This window comes from Pseudomicrostroma glucosiphilum (genome assembly GCF_003144135.1).
Source record: "Pseudomicrostroma glucosiphilum strain MCA 4718 unplaced genomic scaffold BCV69scaffold_6, whole genome shotgun sequence".
NCBI classification, from domain to species: Eukaryota; Fungi; Basidiomycota; class Exobasidiomycetes; order Microstromatales; family Microstromataceae; genus Microstroma; species Microstroma glucosiphilum.
The window spans coordinates 467335-492284 of record NW_020289918.1 but is presented as its reverse complement, the minus strand read 5'-3'; the positions used below and the strand labels follow the sequence as shown (position 1 = coordinate 492284).

At 55.7% G+C, this 24950-nt stretch overlaps 9 protein-coding genes across 9 annotated transcripts; 4 read left to right on the top strand and 5 right to left on the bottom strand.

The window, feature by feature from the left end:
- Nucleotides 1-402: 402 nt before the first annotated feature.
- Nucleotides 403-1527, bottom strand: BCV69DRAFT_248471 (kinase-like protein; the record flags this gene model as incomplete). Its single annotated transcript, XM_025490296.1, has 2 exons — nt 403-924; nt 1075-1527. Coding segments are annotated over 2 exons (975 nt in total), but the record flags the coding sequence as incomplete, so codon positions are not given.
- A 3264-nt stretch (nt 1528-4791) lies between these two features.
- On the top strand, nt 4792-10319 carry BCV69DRAFT_293638 (hypothetical protein). Its single transcript, XM_025493844.1, has 4 exons — nt 4792-6027; nt 6102-7348; nt 7428-8779; nt 8877-10319. Exons 1-4 carry the CDS (start codon nt 5056-5058, stop codon nt 9836-9838), a joined length of 4533 nt encoding a protein of 1510 aa, XP_025348222.1. The 5' UTR covers nt 4792-5055; the 3' UTR covers nt 9839-10319.
- On the bottom strand, nt 9928-11702 carry BCV69DRAFT_307923 (Clavaminate synthase-like protein; the record flags this gene model as incomplete). The annotated part of the gene is made up of 4 exons (XM_025494698.1): nt 9928-10642; nt 10722-11010; nt 11099-11243; nt 11365-11702. The coding sequence occupies 4 exons, from the start codon at nt 11700-11702 to the stop codon at nt 10089-10091; spliced, it is 1326 nt and encodes a 441-aa protein (XP_025348221.1). The 3' UTR covers nt 9928-10088.
- A 135-nt stretch (nt 11703-11837) lies between these two features.
- On the bottom strand, nt 11838-13230 carry BCV69DRAFT_182878 (NAD(P)-binding protein). Its single transcript, XM_025489578.1, has 3 exons — nt 13150-13230; nt 12028-13070; nt 11838-11963 (listed from the first exon to the last, which is right to left on the bottom strand). The coding sequence occupies exons 2-3, from the start codon at nt 13034-13036 to the stop codon at nt 11953-11955; spliced, it is 1020 nt and encodes a 339-aa protein (XP_025348220.1). The 5' UTR covers nt 13037-13070; nt 13150-13230; the 3' UTR covers nt 11838-11952.
- A 1659-nt stretch (nt 13231-14889) lies between these two features.
- Nucleotides 14890-15611, top strand: BCV69DRAFT_282563 (hypothetical protein; the record flags this gene model as incomplete). The annotated part of the gene is made up of 2 exons (XM_025492406.1): nt 14890-15079; nt 15162-15611. Coding segments are annotated over exons 1-2 (583 nt in total), but the record flags the coding sequence as incomplete, so codon positions are not given.
- A 90-nt stretch (nt 15612-15701) lies between these two features.
- BCV69DRAFT_282562 (putative CDC12-septin) lies at nt 15702-17610 on the bottom strand. Its single transcript, XM_025492405.1, has 4 exons — nt 17482-17610; nt 17326-17404; nt 17061-17230; nt 15702-16981 (listed from the first exon to the last, which is right to left on the bottom strand). The coding sequence occupies exons 1-4, from the start codon at nt 17530-17532 to the stop codon at nt 16133-16135; spliced, it is 1149 nt and encodes a 382-aa protein (XP_025348218.1). The 5' UTR covers nt 17533-17610; the 3' UTR covers nt 15702-16132.
- Nucleotides 17611-17960: 350 nt separating this feature from the next.
- BCV69DRAFT_307915 (putative ARL1-ADP-ribosylation factor) lies at nt 17961-18858 on the top strand (the record flags this gene model as incomplete). The annotated part of the gene is made up of 3 exons (XM_025494697.1): nt 17961-18228; nt 18321-18580; nt 18681-18858. 2 exons carry the CDS (start codon nt 17961-17963, stop codon nt 18578-18580), a joined length of 528 nt encoding a protein of 175 aa, XP_025348217.1. The 3' UTR covers nt 18681-18858.
- A 353-nt stretch (nt 18859-19211) lies between these two features.
- On the bottom strand, nt 19212-19666 carry BCV69DRAFT_282558 (hypothetical protein; the record flags this gene model as incomplete). The annotated part of the gene is made up of 2 exons (XM_025492404.1): nt 19499-19666; nt 19212-19392 (listed from the first exon to the last, which is right to left on the bottom strand). Exons 1-2 carry the CDS (start codon nt 19617-19619, stop codon nt 19214-19216), a joined length of 300 nt encoding a protein of 99 aa, XP_025348216.1. The 5' UTR covers nt 19620-19666.
- Nucleotides 19667-20441: 775 nt separating this feature from the next.
- On the top strand, nt 20442-24781 carry BCV69DRAFT_298845 (hypothetical protein; the record flags this gene model as incomplete). The annotated part of the gene is made up of 2 exons (XM_025494265.1): nt 20442-20460; nt 20748-24781. 2 exons carry the CDS (start codon nt 20442-20444, stop codon nt 24779-24781), a joined length of 4053 nt encoding a protein of 1350 aa, XP_025348215.1.
- Between the last annotated feature and the right edge of the window lie 169 nt (nt 24782-24950).

Below are 24950 nucleotides of genomic sequence, written 5' to 3'. Positions count from 1 at the left end.
CTCTCCCGAAGCTGCATTGGGTACGTCAGGGGAGGTAGGAGCACTGGAAGCAGGGGTGTCAACACTGGAGGTGGAGTCGAAGCCGACTCCGTACCCGCCCGACGAGGACGAGTCGTTGCTGCCACCAGACCAGTGACCGCTGTCGGTGTTGGCGACTCTGGCAAGCTCCTGTTGCGGCTGTTGTTCTTGCTGCTGTTTCTGAAGAGACAGCTGCTGGGTGGCCAAGGATTGTTGCTGGCGTGCATAATATCGCTGTTGAGCATGTTGCAGCTGTTGCTGTGCAGCAAACTGCTCGGCAGCAGCAGCCTTCTGCTGCTTGGCAGCGGCAGCAGCTCTTTGGACAGCACGAGCTTGAGATGCCGCAACGCGTGCCTGGTGCTCCCTAATCTTCATCTGCTCATCTGTCACGGTGAAGTGTCGCACGTTGAGGATCATCTTTCGCAGATCGGCCGTACTGATCCTCCACTCTGGTCTGACAGTGAAGATTCGCTTGAGGATCTCGTTGGCCTCGTCTGAAATGGGCAGGATGTCCAAGAGGAAGTCGGGTCGGCGAAGGTATTCCCGGAACGTCTCGTCACCGGTGCAGGCTTGCTTCCATGGGTTCCGCCCGCAGGTCAAGTTGACCAGAATGACACCCAAGGACCAGATGTCATTGGCAGCAGTGCTGTACTCGGTCAGTCGAGTGGTGATGCCACCCTGACACTCAGGTCCCATGTAGAAAGTTGAGCCACAGCCAAAGTCCGTGCTCGCCTTCTCTCCAGTCGCCAGACCAAAGTCAGCGAGCACAACCTTCGAGCCGCCCGAGAGGCAAAGGATGTTCTCTGGCTTCAGATCGCGGTGGTAGATGCCGTACGAGTGGCAGAATTCAACGGCATCGATGATCTGGCAGAAGACTTTTTTAATCATAGCATCCATGCTGGCCCTCTCTGTCTTGTACCGTGCTTTGTCTTGAGCCAGTCTCGCGTCGATGGCTCCGGCGTGATCGACGATGTACTGGTTGGGGTCGAGACCTGCAGCCTCTGCGGCATCCATGGCAGCGTCCTCCAGGCTCGCCAGCGACTCGGGCTGAGTGACCATGTAGCGTTGGTGCTCAGTGATCATGCTGAAGAGGTCACCATCTGGGCAATAATCGAGGATGACGTAGACACAAGGGTCTTCGGGACTGTCAATGACGCGATGAAGCGTGACGACGTTGGAGTGGTTGGATGCAATGGTGTGAAGCATGATCTCCCGCCTCTGAAATGCCCGTTGTCGCGCATCGAGCCCGACTTTGCTCAGGCACTTGACGGCGTAATAGCCTGTAGCGGCGCTACCGGCTCCGGAAGCAAGGGAGCGAGGAAGTCCCGAGGCGGAGGAAGTCGCAAAGGAAGGCTGCGCCTGATGATTGGGATGCTTCAAATCTCGCGCCAAGTAGACGACCCCGTAAGCGCCTAGGCCTAGAACAGAGACGAGCTCAAGGCGGCCGTCTGCGATACGGTGGCCGAGGAGATTCTTGTGAGGTCCAGGTGCGTTTGGTGCAGGAGCCATTGTGAGGCAAAGTGTAGCTTGATGGAAGTGCGAGGTAGCAGTAAGAGTGCTGCAGTCTAGCCTGTCGTATGGCGGTGCCGAAGTCGGTCGACAGGAGATTCGGTAGTGAGCCCTTCTGGTGTGGGTTGTGTATCAACAGGGGAACACGGTGAGCAATTAGCCTGTGAGGAAGTAGATGGAAGTAGCGCGAGTGAAGAGTGACGACGACGAGGAAGAGATCCATGGGGCACTATATACTAGCTGACTTGACGATAGCATACGCCGCCAGCCATTGAGACAATGCGATACCGATGAGTAAACGGAGCTTAAACGTCGATTGTTTAGTCTCCGTTGTCGTGATGGATCCCCGCAAGGTGGGCCTGAGGAAAAAGGTAGTCCCACACCGCTAGCTTAGTCGGTAAGGGGCCGATGGTGGGGTATGCTTCACCGGAAGTGTTCGCCAGCCAATGGCCGTATGCAGCGTGGGACAAGGCTGCTTGTTGAAACGAGCGCAGAGGCATGCACCTCGCCAGTGGGTGGGGTCAAGCATAAAGCAACGTCTGCGTCTCAGGAACAGACGCTTTTGGACCGGTGTCTCCGGGCACAAGGTATCATGCCGCACAGGCGGGGGCGCATCATTGTGGCCACTGGCAGGCAGTAGGCGTGCAAATGACGGTGGAGGCTTGAATCTTGGCTGGATGCTGCGACGTCGTCGGTCGCATCGGGTGGCCGCCATCTCACCAGTGTACGCGCCCTTTCCTCGTCGTCGTCGTCGTCGTCGTTGACGTTGAGGGAGAATCTCCGTCGCCTCCACATTGTCTGCACTGCTCTGGTGCCTGCGTCTGCCACTCACCTGCTGCTTTGCCCGGATGCGGACGCACCTCGCTTGAGAAAAGCTCCGTGGCTTGCAAGGGCGGAGACTGAAGCCAAGAGTCTTTTCTGCACCACTGTCTCTGCCAGATGCGATGGCGAGAGGAGAGTGGCCAGATCTCAATCTCTGACACCTTGGCCGCACCAATCACCCCACGCTAGCACTCCTTCCTACCTTTGGCCTAGGAGCGTCTGCACTTACAAGGGCACGCCACCACTTGTCGGAGATACACGAAGCACACCGGCTGAGATCGACGATCCAGCCGCCGAAACAGGGTGACCGGCGCACCGCAATAAGGACAAGCCTCCTGTCAGATCACCAGCAGCTTTGCGACACGACGCTCTACTCCGTTTCCGCTACTGGCAGATTCACCAGACCGTCGTCGTTGGGAGCGTAGTCAGTAAGCACCAGTAGAGCTCGGTCTTTCCGCGTGATCTTCCGTATGCGAATCAAGCAATGAAAGCCTGCTCGCCGGGTGCTTTGTATTGCAAGACCAGTCCCCGGCGTTTGTTTGCAGTCACTTGGCTTTCGCAAGCCTACCGTGGGCCCTGGCCTTAGTCTGTGCTCGTGGCAGGCACAGAGTTCGGAGGGCTTTCTCGAAGATGGTGTAAGACAGCTCGGCTTGACGCGGCGTTTGCTTAGGCCGAGGGCAGAAGTATATCGAACGCTTGGAGGACAGCAGACAGCAGAGAATGCAGAAGGGTCTGGACAGGACAGCGGAAAGAAGACGGAATGTTCTCACTTCGCTCGTAAGATTCAGTGGAGCTTGAGTAAGACGTTGAGCGTGGAGACCTTTGTGCGTACGATTCCGGGTGGGGTGACTGTTCGGGTCCAGGCCTTGATACGTGATACGTGTCGTTGCGTTGCGGTGAAAGTGGCAGGGCGAGAAAGCAGTGAAGGTTATCGTCAAGCGAGAGCTCAGCGTGCCAACGTGATATGAGCTCGTCGCTGGATGTTGGCAAGACCACCCCGGGGCCGAGCAAGATAGCGCAAACCAAAGGAAAGAAAGAATTTGCGTATAGCAGAGAGAAGTGAAGGGCAAAGTAGAAGAGCTGGTCCTCTAGAGGAGTCTGAGGGGAAGAAAACTACAGTGAGGAGGCAAGGGAACAGGATGGTGGGAGGATGAGAAGGCGGAGACGAAGAAAGCAAGTAGCCGTGACAGATCAGGGTCCAGATGGGTGCGCCAGCCAGCACGGTGGACGTTTGACGTGCGAGTAAGCGGCAGCACTCATCCGCCCACGCGTCTCGGTCCACGGCTGGCGGCGGCGGCGGTGACAACTCACCGGAGGCACGCTTACGCAACTTCAGGGCAAGAAGTAACACGACCGACACATACGGTCCTCTGTCTGATGTCGCACAGTGTGCCAAATCTTCACCACGCCCACTCGTACATTGATTTGCTGGCTCCCGCCACTGACTCTATGCTTGCAAAGCCGTAGCCTGGCGCAGGGAAGAGGCTGTTCGAGGTGCGCGTTGACTGTGAGGACGCTCACCTGCCTTCAAGGCCAGAAATAAGCATCCACAGAGCGAGGCCAAGGTGGTTCAACGAGCAAATGAATCTATAGCCTTGTTCAAATCGTTTCATCCCTCCGCTTCGCTCTAACCCTGTGAGGAGCTTGCCGCTAAGCCAAAATGGCTTTCCCACTACAGACAACATCGATATCGATGCTAAGTTCGCTTTCCGTACTGTCAGTGCGGGATAGATTGATCTCAAATAGCTCAGTGTCAGCGAGCGCCCTGGCTTGAAGCCAATCAGACCGGTCTGCTCAGATGGAGAGACGATCGGAAGCTGTGCTTCTGTGTCTCGCTCGCTCACGTCTCAAAGCTCAGGCTGCAAATCCTGGATGCAGCTTCCGAACCCTCTCGAGGCGGAGCCTGCTTATGAGCCAGCGGCGATGAGTACAGCTCCGTAGAAAGTACTGCAGGTATGTGAGGCCGTGCAGCGCCAGCGTTGCCCCGAGGAACGGCGTGAGGTGTCGGCTGATATGCGAAGTCGCTGAAGCAGTTGGCTCCGGTGAAGACTTCCTTGTTTCTGCTTCAGAGGCCTTGTCTGCCTACTTGCCACTGCAGTGTGCTCTGCATGGCACCGCTTCCCTAACTCCAGCCCTCTGAGGTAGCACGGGCTGTGGCGGTGGTGGCACGGCGGCCTGGTGGGATCATGCCGCGTCTCAACCTGGGTATCTGTGAGGCAGTGATGGTCGTGGCACTACCAAGAAGTCGGAGACATTTGCTGCCGCAGATGGGTCGATGCCGGCTGATGAGAGCGCTTGTCGGTAGCGTTGGGATGTGGCTGCTCCGAGGGTGCAAAGGGGGAAAGCAGAGGTGCGCAGGCAAAGTGGAGTGGGGAACGCGATTCGAAGTCCCCGAGCGGCGGGACAGGAACCACTGATTGCCGAGGAGACCAGCCCAACATCCTAGCCTGGACGGCTACCAACGCCGCCATCCTTGCTCGTCTCCATCTCTGTTCCACACAGCATCACCTAGTCTCACACCTTCCTGCGGTTCTTCTGTCCTGCGTCTTCCTCCATTCGCTTCGCCTGTCTCTTGACCGCCTCGTACAGCCTCTGCTGCATCAGAACAAGTCCCAGCTCGATTCCCTCAATCGCTCGACCGCCCGCAATAGTGAGACCAGCCCTTGGCTATCCACTCAGCATCTGCGGACGAAGCAGGCTACCCGCATGACTTCAATGCCCTCCGGCCCACCTCCTGCTCCCCTCGGTCAAGGCAGTAGGTACTATGGTCACAGGGTGCTCATTGCTTCCCTCTTTCTGCCGGATACAATCACGTTCCATGAGGTAGACGCATCAGTCATCGATTCCCCTCGGGGCCAATCGGCTGCACCTCCTTCGCCACCAGCAGATCAACAGAACGGCTTCTCCGTGCATGAGCTAGGTACCAGATTGGCAGGAGTCAGTGCTGCTTTCAGAGACAATGAAAAGGACTGTGATTCTCCCACAGGCCGCACTGATGGTGTCGACCCGCCTCCTCTTGTAACCAGTCCTATTCCATTGCCACCTCGCCGAGGCTCTGCTGCAACGACATCGCAACCACCTCGATTCTCTTCGCAGACCGATGGCACCTCTTCCTCACATGCTGGCAGTGCCACCAGCTCCGCATCCAAGTCACAGATCAACATGACCAAGCTGATGGCTGAAGCGACTCGGCGTCCCGCCAATCCGCAACAGTCATCTTCTTTTGAGATTTCGGGTAGTCAAAGTGCCACGAGGCGTCCGGACTTCACTTCAGGCCCCGGCAGGCCATCTGGGTCGAGGGAAGAAAAGCCAACCCCGTCCAGTTCTGTAGCAGACCATGGTCGGGGTGGTGGCGATGCCACTGTGGGGGCCGGGGCTGGGGGTGTGGCATCTGCTTCCAGCGTCAGACCAGGGCTTATTCGTGGCACAACGAGCCACTCTGGTGGCGGAAAGAGCTCACTCGGTACACCGCTATCGCGACGTAGGGGTAGCTCTTCGATAGCAGAGGACGACAAAGGTCCCGCAGCCGTTAGTGCCGGCCTTCTGAGTGTTCACGAGCGGTCGGGCTCGAGTCCGAACAAGAAGTTGAACGATCCGGCCGGCAGCAGAACACCCGGAGCTGCCGCTGCAGGGAAGGCCGGTACTATGCAGCCGCTAAGTATCATTGGCGATTTACAAGTGAGTTCCACCGTCATACCAGTGCCTTCCAGCTGCACGGCATCCGACATTCCTTCCTTTCTCGACATCTGCAGGCTCGACAAGCCGCCTTGACCACAGCCCCAGCTCCTACCCCAGGTGACGCCGAGCGACATCACCCATTCGGGGGTGGTGCGGTCACACCATATAGAGGCGGTCAGACGCCCGGCCACGCTCCCCGCACACCGGGTCTACCTCCCGGAGCGCAAACACCTTCCAATTTGAACAGAGGCTTTCACAGCGCGCTAGCTTCCAACAATCGCCCTATACCTGGGTTGACGATGACAAAAGCGACAGAGTCCACGTCTGCGCCGGGATCTGGTACAATGGACAAGAAATTGAAATCGGGCGGCCTAATCAGTGATGTCAGTAGCCAAAACCCTTCTCCAGGCTCACTTTCTACAAGGACTCCTGACAGGGGCGGCAACGGTGGCCTGGCGCCTCGCCCCTCTCTGCATCACCGTTTGAGTTCAAGCAGGTTGAGCGCAGTTGCCAGCGGGTCGTACAATGACCATGGTCGTGGCGGGGAGAGCACCGACGTCCCTTCTCTTCCTGGAAAGTCTAGCATAGGAGCGCCGTCTGGGACGCTTCACTCGAGTAAGCGTGTCAGCTATGTTAGTGACCCCGACAGAGGCAGCGGCGGCGAGAGCGGTACGGCTTCGCCTACAGAGAGACAGTGCAATCACAGTACAAGACACAGCCGCTTCGCCGCCGGTGGTACTGCCTCCAACAAGTCGTCATCTCCGTGGATCGCTCGCTCAGCTTCGCGACGTCGTCGCACGGCCAGTATCATCGGCCGAAAGTTACGGCGGCCTTCCCAAGACCTTCCGACTTTTGCAGAAGCTGACACTGATTTCGGGGAGTATGAGTATGCGACATACGAAGAGCTGCCACCACATGGCTTCATATCCAATCCGTCTTCGAATGGGGGTCTGGTCAATGCTGTGGCCTGTCTTGCAGAGCAACGCAAAGTGCGCAGTGGGGGAAGACTGTTCATCGGGACTCCAGGATTTCATGCCGATGAAGAGTGGCTACGACCTCATCACCGACGTGCTCTGCAGCAGGAATTTCGAGATGAGAGATCATCTGTTCCTGTGTGGTTGAATGAGGAAGTCTTTCGAGGTGCCTATCATAGATTTTGCAAGGGAATCCTGTGGCCTACCTTCCATTACACTTTGCCGACGGACAAGGCTCTCGAGGCTGAACACGAGTCCTTCGAATGCTACAAGGAGCTAAACATGATCTTTGCGAAAAGGATCGCCCAAGAGTGGAAAGAGGGTGACATCGTTCTCATCAACGACTAGTGAGTTCTCATTGAGACATTGGCTGCTGTCCTAAAAGGTACGTTGCGTGCTCACGCTGCTCTTCTGTCGCCTTCCCAGCCACCTCCTCCTCGTGCCTCAATTGCTCCGCGAGCTAGTGCCTTCAGCCACCATTGGTCTCTTCATTCACATAGCCTTCCCTTCCTCGGAGCTGTTCAGATGTCTGGCAATGAGAGAGACTCTCCTGCGCGGTATGCTGGGAGCGGACCTCGTCGGATTTCAAACGCATAACTTTTGTCGACACTTTCGACAGACAGTCTCGCGCATCTTGCAGCTGGAAGCGACACCCAAAGGAGTTCAAACGGAGTCCTCCTTTACTACCGTCTCTCCTTTCCCAATCGGCATCGACCCGCGCAACCTCAATGCAAAGCGCTGTGACCCGGAGGTTGCGGAGTGGGTAGCCAAGCTCACAGAACGCTACGAGGGCAAGAAGGTCATAGTCGGTAGAGACAAATTGGACTGGATTAGAGGCGTTCGACAGAAGCTGCTCGCCTTTGAGATTTTCCTCAAGGACCATCCCGAGTGGGTTGGCAAGGTCGTCCTCATACAAGTAGCACTTGCAACCAACGAAGAGAACAACGAGGCTGGGGAAGCTAGCGACGTTGTTTCTAGAATCAACTCGCGCTATGCCAGTCTGACCTACCAGCCGGTCGTCTTTCTCCACGTTCAAGACATTACGTTTTCTCAATACCTTGCTCTGCTCTCGGTGGCTGATGCTTTCATGGCCAACTCTCTCCGAGAAGGTATGAATCTCACTACTCACGAGTATATCATTTGTCAAGAACAGAAGCAGTCCCCTTTGATCTTGTCCGAGTTTACGGGCACCTACTCTGCCTTGCGGGCCTGCATCAGCATCAACCCATGGTGTAGTAAGCAAGTTGCTCACGCCATTCATAAAGCTTTGATCATGCCAAAGGACGAGCAAGAAGCTAGGTGGGCGGATCTTCATCGTACCGTGGTAACTCAGACTGCACTCCAATGGATCACCTCACTCCTTTCTCGGCTCGAGAGGGCTCACATTGAGCAGCAGAGAAGAGACAATGCTTTCATTCCGAAGCTCGAAATTGGACAGCTTGTGTCAGAATGGAGAGCTTCCAAGACTCGCTTGATTCTGCTCGATTTGGAGGGGTCACTGCTACCCGAATCAGTTCTGCTTCTGCGCAATCCAGAGGATCTGAACTTCCCTGATACGCTCCTGTCTACACTTAAGGAATTGAGCGAAGACTCCAGAAATGCGACTTACGTCATGAGCGCCTTGAGCACCGACTTCCTTGATAGACTGGCGGAGAAGCTGCCAGGATTAGGAATCGTAGCAGAGGATGGATGCGCGGTCAAGCATCCTGGAAGAGCTGAGTGGACCAGTCTGATCGCGGGGCTCAACAACGCCTGGAAAGTGTCGGTAATAGAAATTCGTAAGTCTACAGGCTTGCTGTCTTCCATAGTGTGGGTACTCCGAGCGACTATCTGAATCAACTATCATTCCTACCTTGTCCATTGCCCCGCTCACAGTGCGGTATTTCCAGGATCGGACGCCAGGCTCATTTCTTCATGATCGGGGTGCTACTCTCTTCTTTTCGGCCGGGCAAGCTGAAGAGGGAGGAGATCGACCTGACCAGGCTTGCGACGCCTCACACTACCACCCAACTCATGACTCGACGTCTAATCCATCAGTGGCTTCTCGGTCTCGATCGCAAGAGTCTCAATGGGCTCGCCGTCAGCTAGCCGAAATCAACAATTTGGTCTTTGACTCTCTCGGAGAGCGCTTTTCTTTGCGTATCGTCCCTCGCGGGACTACCTTGACTGTTTCACCCAAGAACGTGTCGAGAGCCTCTGCTGTGCAACATATCGTGCAATTGCAGGCCATGGGTGTACTTTCACGCCAGCCAGTCAAGGACGAAAGCGTCCCTGGCTCAATGGCCGGAATGGGCCGCGATGAAGATGACCAGTCGCTACCACCTGCTCCTCCCTCGGAGCATGCTCCGCGAGACGCTCTGTGGAGCGGAAGAGTGGGACACGATGGGGTCACAGAATTGGGAGCAGCCACTCCTCCTTGCGCTTCAGCGGGTCCTTTCTCGCGTCAGGAAAGTATGGCCGCTTCTCTATCACGCGCTGCGTCGGCGCAGCATCAGTCCTTCTTTCACTCCCTGGGCCCAACAGGCAACTTCGACTTTGCCCTTTACATCGGCGCGGATGAGCGCCTGATCGCCTACGTCGCCAGTCTGGACCTTCCCTTTGCTCCTCTGACTGTGACAACGGCCAATATCGATCTGCGGGGGAGTGAAGCTGGATTCTGCCTCCCGGTAGGTTGCTTGGGTGGGGGGGATCCGAACAAGGCTGATGCTGCTGCGTCCGATGGAGATACTGCGAAAGGAGAGCAGCAGGAAGACGGCGGTGTTCTTGAGGCTTTGAAAGAACTGGTAGCTTTTAGAAGAAGAGACATGCGTTGGGGTCGCTCTGGAAGCGAGATCTGAAGACCTGACACTGCCGAGAAGCAACTAAGCTCGTGTCGCTTTCTCGGATTTGCAATCAACACATCACTGCAAAATGTCCTTTGATTGAGGCAGAGCCGCATAGACGCACATCAGTGAGGGTCATGCAATTGTGAGATCGCTGCCAGAAATGGGCTGAGCACAGCGGTCAAATGTCTGCTACAATCTACATTCTATAGGTCGAACATCGCCAACGTATCCCCCACTGCGACACGTCTTCCCGCCAATCCGTCTAATTAGCTGCAATGGGCCTGCGCTGATCCACCGACTTCCGCTGCTGTTCAGCAGCCTTGCGCTGATCGACCGAGAGGCCATTGTAGTGTGTGACCTTGTGTCCGGCGATTGTCTCGTGCTCATGCCCATCTTCCCCCTTTGTGGCTGCACCCTGTCCATAGGCCTTGACACGCATCTGTTCCCACTCCCCAGCAGTAGGGATGGGCTTGCCCTCCTTGATCTGCTGCTCCCAGAAAGACTTGTCCTTGTACGCCTCTCTGACCACAGATGACTGCTCGATGAGAGGCTTTAAGCTGACATCACGATTAAAGAGGGCAAAGTAAAAGACGCCAAGACGGGTGTAATGGGCCTGATCCTTCGGTGGAGCCACAACGCGATGGATAGTGGGTTTGAAGAAGGATCCAGAGAGGAAGTGCATTGCATCGCCGAGGTTGATGACGAGCGCATTGTCCTTGTGCTTCACTAGGCGCCACGTATCGTCTGGCATCAGCACCTCGAGGGAAGTGATGGGCTGCGACCAGAGAATGGATACACTGTTGAAATCCGAGTGGCCTGGGCAAGAAGTGTTCAATGCGGAAACATTGTCAGCGCATGACGATCCGAGCATCGAAGCCCTCGCATGCTTACTCACCTTGCAATCTGACGCCCCCGAGCTTCTCGTCGTCCCGCTTGTCCGGCGTGTGGTACATCGCATACCTCAGCAGATCTACACCCTTCTCCTCTGGATTCAATGACAGATTCCATAGGAAATCGGCGGGTAGCTTGAGCACCCGCGAAAGAACCGCGAGGATCTTGCGGTAGATGTTGGCATGATTGAAGCGCGCAAAGGCCAAGATTTCGGGGATCAGAGGCTGTAGATCTGCGGGAAAGGTTCGAGCCGCAACGTCTGGCTTGAAGGAGGTGGACCCGAAGTTACATTGCTGGGAGTCGGGGAGATGGGTAACATGGGGGTCAGGTGGGGCTGCTCTTGTGCCTCAGTGGGAGCCAGCATTTGACTGCTCTACACACCTCGATCCTGTCCTTGACTTGGCCGATCTTCCAGTGGCCAGCCTCCTTGTATCCGACGAAGGACCCAGTCTCCAGAATCTTTGCCTTGTACTTTGCCTTGTCGCCTTCGGAGATGTTCCTGAAGGCGTACTGCCCGATGGCAAATCTGCCACGAGGCGATGCACGGGGCACCAACGAACAACGTCAGCTGATCGACAAAGTGGCCCCTCTTGCTTCGTGTCCCTACCTCCCCTTCCGCCCCTTTTCTCGCCAGCCTACGTACTCACTGCCTCAACAGTTCGCCATAGCTCAGGCCGTGGCCCTCGCAGTAGATGAACCCAACTCGGCTGAAGGCTTGGCCAACATCTTTCACCACGTCCTCGGGAACCTCTGTGAAGTCTTCACCTGTAATTCGGGACAGGTCCAAGGTGTGCAAGGGAGCCCACTCCAAGTCGTCTGCATTCGTCTGCTTCGGCGGCAGCCACGCGGGAACATCGATGTCGCTGTGCAAGGATTGGTGATGGTGTGGAAAAGGTGCGGGACCAGCGGGCAAGCAATCCAGCAAGTTGGGTGGCAGTGCGCGTGGCAGCAAACAGACCACAGGCAAGTCAAGAAGGACGGGCATGTGTCATTCATCAGTGCATGAGAAGCAAAGGGGAAAGGTAGTTGGAAAGGAATGGGTCGGGAAGGAGATGGGAGGTGAAGGAGGTCGGAAGGTCAGATATCGCGACCCGCGCTCGAGTTTCTTACTCCTGTATCTCTCGTCATGCATGAGACCTCTTGATCCTTACACAGCAGGGAGAGCTGGAGCACCTCTCCAGCCTCGAGATTCGTATTCGAGAGTCGAGCCCACAGTCCCTGAGGCCGGAAAGGTGTCAAAGTGCATCTTTAGCGACGGTGCTTCTACAGTCTGAACGAGAGCTCACAGTCTATGGCCATGTTCAACTCACCTTCAATAGTACTCTTGAAAGAGTGATACTTGACACCCAGAACCTTTTCGGCCTTGGCGCCAGAGAGGTTGTTCTGGGTAACATTGTAGTTCCCCTTCTTTCCGATAGGCACCTGCTTCTTAAGCTCTTCTGGAATCCAAGATGCGTCGTGAATGACGTCTACGACTCCCTGCTGGGTGAATTGTCCAATGGTAACGGCGAATCTCTCTCCCCCAGCCTCGGGAACTTGGAGAGCCTTGACGTGTGCGATTGCTACGTCTCGTACGTCGACAACGCAACCCAGAGCTCCAGGGAGATCGTCTTCGCTCTTGCTGCCATGGAGCGCGCCCCAGACGGAGGATACAGACGTATTGAGCTTCTCTGGCGCATTGACCTGGTGCAGAATGGGACCCAATACCAAAGGAGGATTGATCGTGCTTAGGTCCCACTGTGGCTTCTCCTTCTCTACGAAATTCCAGGCGGCACGCTCGGCTAGCGTCTTCGACGCTCGGTAAGCAGGCTGCGACGCCTGTTTGTCCCCGAGCTTCTCGGACTCAGCGGGCGAGGACTCATTCCAATCGGCCTCGGTATAGTTGACGGGAGGTGTGCGGGCAGGATCAAGGATGGCGGCAAAGGACGAGGTAATAACGACTCGCTGGACCTCTGTCCCGTGGTCCTTGATGGACTTCAACACCGATTTGGTACCGTTTACGGCAGGATTGACCAGAGCCTGCAGAGCTTTGCCCTCGGCGTTAAAATGGAAAGGAGAGGCGGTGTGAAGGACTCCCTGGACACCTCGAACAGCATCATCAAAGGCGCCTGGAGCCTCGAGGTCCTCTGCGATCTTGTAGGTGAATTTACCGGGGTATTGCTTCGAGAACAGTTCGGTGAGGTAGTCGCCTTTGTCACTAGATCGGACAGTACCGACAACTTGAAATCCTGCCTTGAGGGCCTCGTGCACGACGTGAACGGCAATGAAGCCGGAAGCACCGGTGACGAGGATCTTGCTGCCCGGAGGAACGACAGGCATGTTGCTCGAAGAGAGGCAAATTGCTAGTAGGGATCTGGTGAGCGTACGGTTGAGAAGGTGGGCGTTCAGTGACTGATATTGAAGCAATAGTAGCCAAGAGGTACGTGACGCACCAGAAAATGCTGTCAAAGTTGAGGAGCTGTCTTTGCTCGGCTGCTCTGGTGTTCCTGTGGGGTAGAGAGGGTAACTACGACAGTACGCTGGCAATGGTGTTGGTAGACTAGGGATACAGGATTAATGGGCAGCAACTACAACAAGCGTGGGGTGTTGGGCGAGGGGCTATTCAAATGGGGTCCAGCTGGCTAACGCGATGATACAATGGGAACGTTGTCGATGTCGTGATTTGGCCATAATCACTGACGCACCGGACGCAGTGTCGTGGCGTGATGGCGGAAGCAGCTCCCTGACATGTGGAGGCAGATCGCGCATCGGCCGGGATCAAGCCGTCAGATCAATCCGCCGAAGACACGACCCCGGACATCTGCGTACCTCATTGCTGTTGCTGCCATCATTTCGTCCCTATAAGCTGCGGAGGAGGCTCACAGTAGTATCGCATTGATGCAGTGCTGATTGAGACATATGCCAGTTCTGTTTGCTCATAGATGCCGGGGAATGTGGTCATGTGAAGATCTATTGATCTCGCGCCCACTCCACCGCACCTATGTCCGCAGTTTGACAAGACAGCCTTGTCTGATCCGTGTCTGCCAGTAGAAGCTGAGACGACCCTGGAGTCGGAACAACGATACCTGTCAGCTCTCGCACGCGGCACTGCGCGTCTCAGAATGTTGGCGTCGCATGCTACAAAGGAAGGGCTGAGGGCTCGGATCCCTTCCTCTTCGGGAGCGGAAGCCACCGTCCGATCGTGTATCAATGGGGTGGAGGACGGTCACCATTCTTTGTCTTCGAATCGGTGGTGGCTTTGTCAGGTCCCAGGCCTCCAGTATGGAGATGCTTGCGTCGGTACGTTGACTCCAGGCTCCCAGTCCTTGACTTTCGACCATGCTTCTTCATCATACAGTTTCCCACTCCGTACCCATCATCGTCGCTGTTCTAGGTTCTACTGATACTCGTCCCGACGAACACCAGCTAGGAAAAGACCCTGTCCTCGATACGACATGCAGAGTCAAGGGGCCAGCGTTTCTGTGTGTGTGTGCACTTCATTGAGTCAGCGATTGCTCTGGATGACCGGGAAGGCGCCCCTCTTCTGGCCGTGTCTGTTGGCCTTGGACGGCAATTCTTTGCCCTACGCCAGCGCGTGCACTACTTCCTGCGGAGAGACGTTATTTGGGACTCGTCTGAGATCATCAAGCGTTCGAAATCGTCTTGCGCCGTCAGCTCAGCGAATGTACTCGACCAAACGCAGTGCCTCCGAGTCGTTCGATCCCGACCGCTGGATGAGAATATATAAGAAGCCGCCAAAGCGCAAGTCTCTTGGCCCTGGCTATTTCACGGGGGATGCGGTGGAAAGAGACCAGGCCGACATGCTGAGGCGGAGAGACCTTGCCGGATCTCTACCCGGCTTCAATCAATCCTTGTCAAGGATAGTCAGTTCCGTAACAGCCCTGGAAGCGGATGGCGCCTCGGCTGCTGTGCGTACCAAGTTACAGAGCAGGTGGTGGTATCTACTGGCACCTGCCCTGATACTTGTCCTGTGGCCGAAGACCGTTTTCAATCGAGACGAGACGTCATCGAAAGCTTCACAGCACACTGAAGGACAAGAGGAGAGACTGGAGAAGAGTCGCGATGATAAGACGATTGATGATGTTGGCGGAGCTTTTCAAGACTTGGTTGCTACTTGGGATGCGCCGTCCGCTCGGACGACGGAGCACTCGGCCGCACGCCTGATACGGCCTACTTTACCCGCTGGTAATGCTGACATCACATTGCGCGACGGGCTGATAGCCCTGAGTATGAGATACAATTTTTTATCTAGGGAGCATGTCGCGGCTACCGTTGACACACCTGAGAAGAGATTGCGCTGCGTTTGCCTAGTCGATATCATCGAGGATCTGGAGGCATTCGACAAGGAAAGCTACCCACATGGTATGTCCGGCAGTGTCTGAGGTGAGGAATCTAGTGCCCGACAGACTCACAAAGCATCTGTCGCTTTGTATGCCACCCACAGTGCACCAGAGACTTCTCTCAACTGTCCGATTTCTGCGCAGCTTGCTTAAGGCGGAAGAGGAAGACCAACTCGCAGCAGAGGCACGCAACCAAATCTGGGAGCCAATGAATCTCGTCGCCCTCGCGGCGCTCATTCCCCTATCAACAACTGAAGCCGATGCCACGCACGAGCCGTTTCCACTATTGGCTTGGGACCTCATCGTAGCCCGGACTCTCTGTGGTGCCTCGAAGCATAGCAAATTTAAACTGAATGTCGAGAGGGTCTATCAAGGAGTACTGAGGTTCACGGAAGGATGCGCCGCTCACCTCAAGGGGCAGTACGCCTCACATGACCCTCCAGACCTAGCAGACTCCGACGCGACGAGCCTGCTGCCGGCCGTGATCGCAAGTCAAGGCGACCTGCAGGAACAAGTGGCAGTGGTGCTAGACGTTGCTGGTGCCGAACACGTAGCTGCCGTTCCACGATGGACTGGAGAAGAAAGAGGCGAAGCGGAGCTTCGCGCCTTCCTCGCCCTGTCTCTCATCGCTCAGGTCTTTGCCTACGTGTTGTTCACTGCGACGCTGCAGAGTGAAGTGGTCCGTTCTGCCTGAGTACAGTCCCTCCTCTGCCCAACAACTCTACCGCTCTGTCCATTCATTGCGCTGCGCTGCCTTCCCACAAATCACATCCGCCTAATCATGTTGACCCTCCCGACGCTGCAGAAAGAGTGATATAGTTGTTCATCAAATACAAGGGTTTGTCGGAAATCACATGACGCGACATTGATCGTTGTTAAGAAGGGACGCAACAAGTGTTTCTGCCAGAGCGAAGGCGTCATGGTCAGGTCCTCGATCAGGATTTGAGTGAGAAAAGACAAGTTATGGACATGATGATAGTATCGTTCGACCAGAGACAAAAGAAGGCTTTTTGGCAATGGCTTCAAGCAATGAGAAGCCTCGCGCTAGGCCCGTATCCCTATCAGGCTCATAGCCTCATCGTCTCTGAGTGGCTCTGCCGTAACCTCCTTGCATGGCATCCAATTCAGCCTCTAGAGCCTTGATAGAGCCGTGTGCCTGCTCCAGGTCTTTGTTCAGCCTGTCCCTCTCAGCGATGAGGTGTTGCTCCCACTGCCTGAAGCGTGCCTCCTCCAGCTTGACTTGTTCGGTGAATCTCCTCCTCAAGGCCTCCTCTTCTTCCTTGAACTTTGGATTGCCGAGCTTCTTGACCTTTGGCTCTCCGAATTTGCGAGTCTCCATCTGTGTCTGGCGGTATGCCTCGTAATGGCCTTCCTCCGTCGTGGAAATGAGGTCGAGCATGTGAGTCCGGATGAGAAGGGAACGTAGCTTCTTGAAATCACAATGCTCTTCGTTCTCGACCTCTGCAACACCCCACAGGTACTGCCTGCCCTTTACTGTTCGACCATCGTTGGTCACGACGTCCTGTGTCGAACCGATGATGGAGAAAGGCATGGCTGCCATGAGGCTCTTGGCGTGCTCGGCAGACGCCTCATCGTCAGTCTCAATGGGAGGCGTATACACCTTGATATTCTGTACAGCGATGACCTCACGAATACGTTGCTTGAAGATGACGAGGTCCTTCGGGCTCAACGTGTCGGCCTTGGCAATGACGGGAATCAGATTGCAGCGAGTACCGAGCTTCTTCATCATTTCAATGTCGAGAGGTTTTAGAGTATGGCCGGTAGCTCGAATGAAGTAGAGGCATGCGTGAACCCTGAGGTCGGTCTTTTCCTTTCGCTCAGGTTGCTGTTCCTGACGCATGTAGGCCTCGTGCTGGTCATCGATAAAGTCGACGATGGGAACCCAAGAATCGCGGTTGTTGACCTGTGCGAAGGTAGTAAGCAGAGTCGGTATCAATACGTCGGCATCTCTGGCTACGTCAGTCTCAACTCTTGTCACTCACGTAGTCTCCGAAGCCAGGGCAATCAATGACGGTCAACTTGCACTTGAACTGCTTCTCCTCCAGCTCTGCTTTGATGATGTCAATCTCGATCGTCTTGTCTAGCTGCTTGGCGTGTCTGCGAGCGATGTCTTTGCCAGCAGAGAGCTCCGTGGAGAAGAGAGTGTTGATGACTGTTGGACGAAGGCCAAGATGAAGTATGAGTGACGGACGCCCTTGTTGCCCCTTTTTGAGAGAGGTCTAGGTGGTCCCCCTCTGAATTACTCACGAGTCGTCTTTCCGAGTCCACTCTCTCCTACGACCATGAGAGTGAAGTGTCCTCCATTCTTGGTGACGATGCGATGGATCTGCAATGTCGACGAGGTCAGTGACGAAGAGCAAAGTGCAGGCGGCGAACAGGGGTTTGCTCGCTCTCTGCACTCACCTGGTTGGGCAGATTGGCGATTCCCACGCCGAGGGCGTTCTGGTGGGCCATGCGGATATCAGTGTGAGTGAGTGTAGGGTTGAAGGTATGTTCGTGGTCGAGATTGTGGGTGTGGGGAGGGTGAGAGGGTATCTGTCTGGCAATGAAGTGACAAAGGTGTGGTGGCAGGGCAGCAGCAAGGATCGCCGCCGTCTGCCTCAAAGGAACACAAGCACACAGACCTGGAGTGCATCGCGCACGCTCCCTCGCCCTTGTGCCGTGCTCGACCCCTTTCCGCTCCGCCTCTCTCTCCCACACACACACACACACACACACACACTCACTCACTCACCCGATCATGTCCTCGGCTTAGACTTCGCTACCAGCCGACCTCAGTCCCTCTGCATACACACCCGCACTCTACACCACCCAGTCTCACCCACGCCGCCTTCTCCCGCCTGCACTTCCTTGACCCCTCTGCACAACTCACCAACGCTGCCATGGGTCTGACATTCTCCTCCCTCTTCAACCGTCTCGCCTTCTGGTCCAAAGAGGAGGACATCAGGATCCTCATGCTCGGCCTAGATTCGGCAGGCAAGACTACCATCCTCTACCGCTTGCAGATTGGAGACGTCGTATCCACGATTCCCACCATTGGCTTCAACGTGGAGACGCTGGATTACAAGAATATCAAGTTTCAGGTCTGGGACCTAGGGGGACAGACGAGTATAAGGCCCTATTGGAGGTGTTATTACGGGGGAACCAAGGGTGAGCTTACCCTCGACCAGAGCGACGTGTACGCCGGTCCACCAACTTCGCATCATTCTAATGCCCCTTGAAAACCCTTTTGCCATCATCAGCCGTCATCTATGTCATCGACTCGTCGGATCACGCTCGTCTGGCACTCTCGCGGTCTGAGCTCCACTCCTTACTGAATGAAGATGAGCTCAAAACCTCCAAGCTCCTCATCTTTGCCAACAAGCAAGACGTGCCGGGGGCAGCGAGCGCAGCGGAAATCAGTGAGAAGCTCGGGCTGACGGATCTCAAGGATAGGGAGTGGACCATCGTAAAGAGTGTGGCAACCAAGGGCGAGGGCCTCGACGAAGGGATGGACTGGTGAGTACGTTTGAGTCCCTTCATCGAGGAGGAGGAGGAGGGGTGCAGCATCTGACGCCAACAGCGCCCCTCGTCCTGTCAATGGACCTCTTACACCCCGCCAGGCTAGTCAATTCAATTGCAACAAAATAATGTGGACGCTGGCTTGCTTCTCTGCTACACACAACCATTGTATTTACCCCCTCCAGCATCTTCCGCAAACGACCCTACGACTGCGCTCCGTCATTGTCCTCTCCCGCTTTCACTCATGCCCATCGACAGCACTGGCATGCCTTGCCTTTAGAACTTGAGGAACTAGGAGCACAACCTGAAATATGTACTCGCATTCATTCACGACCTCTTTCCTTCTTGCCTCCAGCGATCCCTCGGGCGCATGTCCCTGTCAAGGCCGCCGTCGGCATCTGCCTGTGGCATGTCCCTTGAGGCGATTTTGAGATCTTCAAAGTATTCCTCGCATCGCGTCAGACATGCGTGGAAGCGTGTAGAAGGTGACCACGCAGCGTCATGCATTGACTACAATCTATTCAGCGCTGCTCGCTGGCTTTATGTACAGTACGGCTGGCCCTTGTCTCATCCAGCCACTTCGCTGGCTCTATCCTGACGATTCTCTGGCACCCCTAGCCGCTCTCCAGCAGCCTTACAAGAAAAGCCGGAAGGGGTACGAAGGATTCTTGATCCTAAACACAGCAAAGAGGACGCTGATACCCGCGAGGAGAATAACACTCCACACATACACCCCTGCTCGCTGCTTTGTTGGGTCTCTTTGCCTGGGGACCAAGAGAATGAGAGCCACAATTGAGAATGCTAGAAGGCTGTCTGTGAATGTGAAAAGAGGCAGCCCAGTCCACAAGGGAAGACATCCAGTGTTCAGTTTGGCACGATATGGGCGCCAGCTTACTCCCTTCGCCACCATTGAACTCACAGAGGGCGGCAACGATCAGAGTCTCCACAGCCAACTGATGTTGAAATTGCCTCGAAAAGTACTCAATCTTACCATCTCCCTGCACCTGCACGAAGGGCGATCCTCGAATGATATTCCACATGTAGCCCGCGCAGCAGACGACAATCAAGCCCAGACTGCCGGCCTGAATGAGTGAGGAGCATATGAGTTTCCAAAGGTTGGTCTTCTGTCCTTCAGAACTGCGCGCCTCGAGGAAGGTACTGAGCTTTGCGATGGCAAACAGAGCGGCGCCGGTGGTAACCAGTGCGGCGGCGGAGAAGGTCAGGACAGATCTCCAGGGAAAGGGTTTGCGGTAGCCGGTTGGAGTCCCCATGAGTTCAGAGGCCCAATTGGAGAAGGCGTCGACTGTGAAGCCATGCCGCTCGAACTGGTATTTGACAGCCTTCGAGGCTGGGGCTCCCTTCGGGATGAACATGACCACAGGGGCGTAGTTCAGCTCGAGCTGAGAGGATCCGGGAGGGAAGAGGGCGTCAATACTGCTAGCAAGGATCATGTTGCGGTCATGAGAGAATTGGTAACCACCTGTTGAAAAATCTCTCTCCCCTCGTTGAATTCGACCTGAGCAAAGTAGTGACCAGCATGTCCTTGTGACCATCCCTTTGCTTTCTTTCGCCATGCGGTAGCTACATCCTCGTAGCCGGGCTGGAACTGTCTGCAAGGCCCGCAGTCTACCCCTGGAGTCCTGTTGGCGGTCAATAGAACGATGAGTGAATGGTCTGATCGTATTTCTTGCGCTCCAGAATTGACGATCTTGTTGTAAGTGGCAGTGTCGAAGGGCATGATGCCATTGTTTTCTTCGGCTACGGCCAGCAGGGATCTTGAGGGTGAGGCCGACGTCAGTGAGGCGGCAAGGAGCGCCATTGCGGCTAGAGTAGGTATGCTGCACCTCTTCATAAGTCCCAACATGATGAGGATGGGCGTGGGTGATGGAAGGGGATGGATGACCTGCGAGGGGACAGGTGGTAGCCGTGGCCAGGCCGGGAAGCTGGCACAGGCGACGAGGACTGCCTTCGTCTGTGCGCGGTGGACAATGCCGGCACGCGTCTGCCTCACGACCAACACTTCGCCAGTCCGGCATCACCTCGACGACTACAGCTCCTCTCCCCTTTCCCTTGACCTCCATGCCCGCCCTCTCCGGCTATGCGAGCGTCTGATAGCGATGGTGCTACATCAGAAGACGATGACGCCGCTTCCCCTGCTTCCTCTGCAGCTCGCGACCCTTCCTCTTTCAGGCCCTGCCGAAGCCTCACTGCACACTCGGTCGTGTCAAACTCCTCTTCCCGCTCCCTAGCTACCACCTTCTCAACGCTAGCCGCAGATGACGTAGCCTTCTTTGACGAAGTCGTTGCATCATTGTCTCCCGGTGACGCCTCCTTTGCCTCGCTCAAGGCAGTCTATGAGAGAATTCGTGGCAGATGGCCTGGTATCAGTGACGGCCGGGACGCACATCTCTGGAACTGTCTCCTGAGCTTAGTCAAGGTCAGGGGCAGGGACTGGAGCGAAAGATGGGATGCCGTGAGAATCGAGATAGGATTTGATCTCCGTGAGGCAGACATGACAGCGTCATCGATTGTCAGCGAGGCAACAGCGGAGCGGGAGAGCTTTCCTCACGCTCTCTCGCTCGCTGTTGGGTCCGGTCTCACCCGGCGCGACATTCCGATCCAGACTACTCAGCAAGAATGGTCTCAAGACACGAGTCAGAGCGAAGGCAGCAACGCTGATCGTTCAAGCGCATCGGACGAAGATAAAGACGATTATTGGGAGCAACACAAGCAAAGCAGCGCAACCTCCAGCTTGACAACTGTAGGTGCTGAGGCTGGTCAATCAACCCCACCTTCAAGCCGTACAGTCTCTTCTACACCTTCTTCATCCAATGCTCGTAAAAGCGAATTCTCCGATCTGCAGGCTCGCATCGTCAATCTGACGCGCCAAGCAGGAAACTTGGTTCTACAAGCAGGTGGGCAATCGATCGCCCAGACGCCGAGAGCAACAGGAAGGGCTCCAGCATCGGACGGGATGGGAGGACTGTCAGCAAGGTCAAGCCCACCCTTGCAGTCTGGCCTGCATCGACGACAGGGCAACGTACTTCTCCCACCTCGAGAGCAGCGCGACCGAGGCGCCACTGAAACGTCGCCCTCTGCCTTGTCTGATGTTCTGCCGCTTCAATTGCAGCAGGCGCCTCAGCAGTTTCCTCTTGGTCCGAGGAGGGATGTCCTCTCAGTGATCAGATCGACTCCAGGATCCCTTCGCGATGCAGTCTATCGCAGAGCAGAGGAGAGCGAAGAAGTGGCCTGGGAAGGAAGTGCGAACTATGCTCAAAGGCATTACGAACTTCACCTTCTTGCCGCCTGTTTTGGATGGTGGTGTGAGCTCCATGACAGGCAGACTGCGCGTGAGCACAAGGCGAAGCGCTTCGGCCTACATGGTCTGCTATTGAGAGTGCTCGGTCATTGGAAGCGCTCTGCTTTGATCGACAGAGATAGAGAGCACATGACTGCCAGAGCTGATGCTGTGCGATGCCAGCTTTCCGCCTGGAGAAAATGGCGACGACTGGCAAGGACGACAAGAACGCAACGATGGGAGGGCAGAAAGACAGAGATGCGCGAGAGCTATACTGTCATCAAGGAGAAGCGTCAGCTCCGTGAGCAAGATGAAAGGTGGCATCGATGGCGATTGAGGCTCCTCGGGAAGCGCTCAGCGAACTTCCGCAGTGGACATTTGCTCGGAGGCGCCTTCTATCTTTGGCGCCTCAAGCTCGACGTTGCTCAAAGACTAGGACGACAGGAGCGAAAGGCACTCGCAAGCAAACAATTCGCTCTGGCGAAGAAGGTCTTTGACATGTGGGTGATACAAATGCGACTGCTGGTACTGCTAGACAGATGGCAGGACGAGCACGCCGTGCAAACGTTGAGGGAGCCATTGACGATATGGAAGAAGACAGCATCTCTTACGATGATGGAGCGAGCGTATTCCGCTCACCGCCTCCGGAGAACCGGACTTCAGACGTGGTTGCAGCGTCTGGCAGAGATGGGACCGAGGAAGAGGCGCCAGAAGCAAGCCGATTGTCGGCTCAACAAGTCAATACAGAGTAGGGCTATATGCCGATGGAATCTTGCGATGCAACAGGCGAGGAGGCGCAGACTTCAAGCCGTTCAATTCAAGCAGGCTTCCGACTATAAGACTTTGAAAGACGCTCTGACGATCTGGCGCACAGAGGGACGAGCTCAACTCTTCCGGAAAGTCCGATGTGAAGGCCTCAGAAAGATCTATCTTGCGCAATGGCGGACCACCTACACACGGAAAGTGGCTGAACTGTCGGAACATGCTCAAAAGCTTTCCTTCTCAAACAGCCGCAGGGCTGTCTCTGCATACCTATCGCACTGGCGGACAATGGTGCGCACTCAACGAGAACTCACCGCTATGGCGACTGCCATAGATGCCCGTGCCGTACAGGCTAAAGTCTTCCAAACGTGGAGATCCGCCAAGGATCAGCTCTTAAGGAGGACAGAGAAAGCTGCTGCAATCGAAGAATGTTCTTTGTTGAAGCGAAATTTCAGTTTCATGAGAGCAAAGGTCAGAGCCACCAAGGTGCACTGTTTCAGCGACAAACGAGACGCTCGTCTGCTCAAGCGCGCTTCCTCCTTTTGGCGTGGACGAGCCACGCAGCAAAGTATAGACAGACTTGGCGTAGCTCACATACAGTCCGCGATAAGCCTGCGTACTGAGAAACAGATATTGCAACACTGGACACAGCGCGTCATCGAGCGACGTTCCCTCCTGATCGAGGTGGGAGAAGCCCACAATATCAGGGTCGCGCTGAAGGCCTTCCATTCATGGTGCCTCACGAGGAGGCGAGTCGAAGATCTGCAGCGGCTGGGCCAGAGCTTTCGAGATGTCAAGATCGAAGAAGCAATACGGCGTAAATTCCTGAGCTGGTCGCTCCGGTATCGCAAAGCACTCTCCTTGCGCGACCGAGCAGCTCGCTTTGTCACTTCGAAAGAAGAATCGATGCGAACGCAAGCCTTTGCAGTGTGGTATGACAATTGGAGACAAATGGGTTTGCGCGCCCTCGAGTACGAAGTAGCCCTGCAGCGACAAGAAGACGCGAAGTCACGCGTGCTGAATGTGTGGATGTACAGGACGGCATCCTTTCCTGCAATACGCCTGGACCATTCGCGGCTGAAAAGGCTCGCTCTCAGAACGTGGCGGAAGGGAGTGCCAGGCGCCATGTCAAGAAGGCTAGCCGTGCAACAAGACAACCATTCGCTTTCCCGGAAGGCATTTTGGCACTGGATCGATAGTAGCAAAGCTCAACGTGCGGCCAGGGCGGCCGCTCGCTTTGGGGGACAGTCGATGGCGCGCTTGCGCCGACACTCCTCCCGGACTCAGAGTCCGTTTATCACCAAAGCTCGAAGAAGCAGCGGTAACGGTCATCAGCGCAGTTCTAGTCCAGTTGCGAGAGGGGAATCAGATGAGGGATACAGGAGCTTTGCTTCTGTGCGCAGGGCTCGCAGTGAGGCGCTGGAGTCCGAGCGACCATCGGCACTTACAGGTACGATCAGACCCCGATCGGAAGTCAGCTCTGCCTCGGGCGGTGCTTCAGCGGCTCTTCAGGGCTCGGATGATATACTATCAACGTCAGGCGGAGCAGGTCTTCCAGTGATGGCAGAGATCGATGGCACAATGGGCAAGGTAGCTGCAGTCGTCTCTCGTCAACCGACGTCACTCCAAATATCTTCGTCGCGCACCCCGGTCCGACAGGCCGATGAGCAATTGCATCGGCTCGCAGTGTATCGCCGCACCACGCCGACGTTCTCGTCCGTCACTTCAGACGGAGGTACTGACAACAGAAAGAGCACTGTCAGCCTCACATCGCACGATGCACATCACGGAATAGCTTCGCAACGCGGAAGCCGAGGGGTGGGGACAGGCGCAGCAGCGCGCTCGTTGCCATCCTTGTCTGTTGCCGCGAGCGATGGAGAAGCAGCGGGGCAAGCGATGCGGCAGACAGACGCGCTCACTCAACGTCCCGCCAGTCTCGCCTTGTCAGCCTACACACCTGTCGCGCCCTTTGCGCGTACATTGCGAGAGCAAAGAGCCCATCCAACATCATCGCGGCGGAAGACGGTAGAGAGGGCCCCTTCAGTAGTCAGTGCACATGAGCTGCACCATCCGAGAAGCGGATCAAACTTCGTGGAGGATCTTCGGAGAAAGCGTAGAGCTGTGATGGAACGGCAGACCTAGGAGAGGGCGTAACGGTTGATGACATGCTGACCAAGTATCGAAGCAGGCTGAGCAACGAATACTCTGTTTTGTTGTAATTGTACTTTTGGACCATTGCTGTAGAATCACCCAACCTCATGGCATTGACCGCTGCACGTCTCCTCCATAGACTTGCTCACTTCCGACCGCC

Bases quoted from the DNA above. Each gene is read 5' to 3' on its own strand.
- BCV69DRAFT_293638 (XM_025493844.1), top strand. From the start codon at position 5,056: ATGACTTCAATGCCCTCCGGCCCACCTCCTGCTCCCCTCGGTCAAGGC. The intron at 6,028-6,101 runs GTGAGTTCCACC...CGACATCTGCAG, and splicing joins GTATCATTGGCGATTTACAA to GCTCGACAAGCCGCCTTGAC. The intron at 8,780-8,876 runs GTAAGTCTACAG...CCCCGCTCACAG, and splicing joins AGTGTCGGTAATAGAAATTC to TGCGGTATTTCCAGGATCGG.
- BCV69DRAFT_282562 (XM_025492405.1), bottom strand. From the start codon at position 17,532: ATGGCCCACCAGAACGCCCTCGGCGTGGGAATCGCCAATCTGCCCAAC. The intron at 17,405-17,481 runs GTGAGTGCAGAG...TCGACATTGCAG, and splicing joins TCGCCAATCTGCCCAACCAG to ATCCATCGCATCGTCACCAA. The intron at 17,231-17,325 runs GTGAGTAATTCA...TTCGTCCAACAG, and splicing joins TGGACTCGGAAAGACGACTC to TCATCAACACTCTCTTCTCC.
- BCV69DRAFT_182878 (XM_025489578.1), bottom strand. From the start codon at position 13,036: ATGCCTGTCGTTCCTCCGGGCAGCAAGATCCTCGTCACCGGTGCTTCC.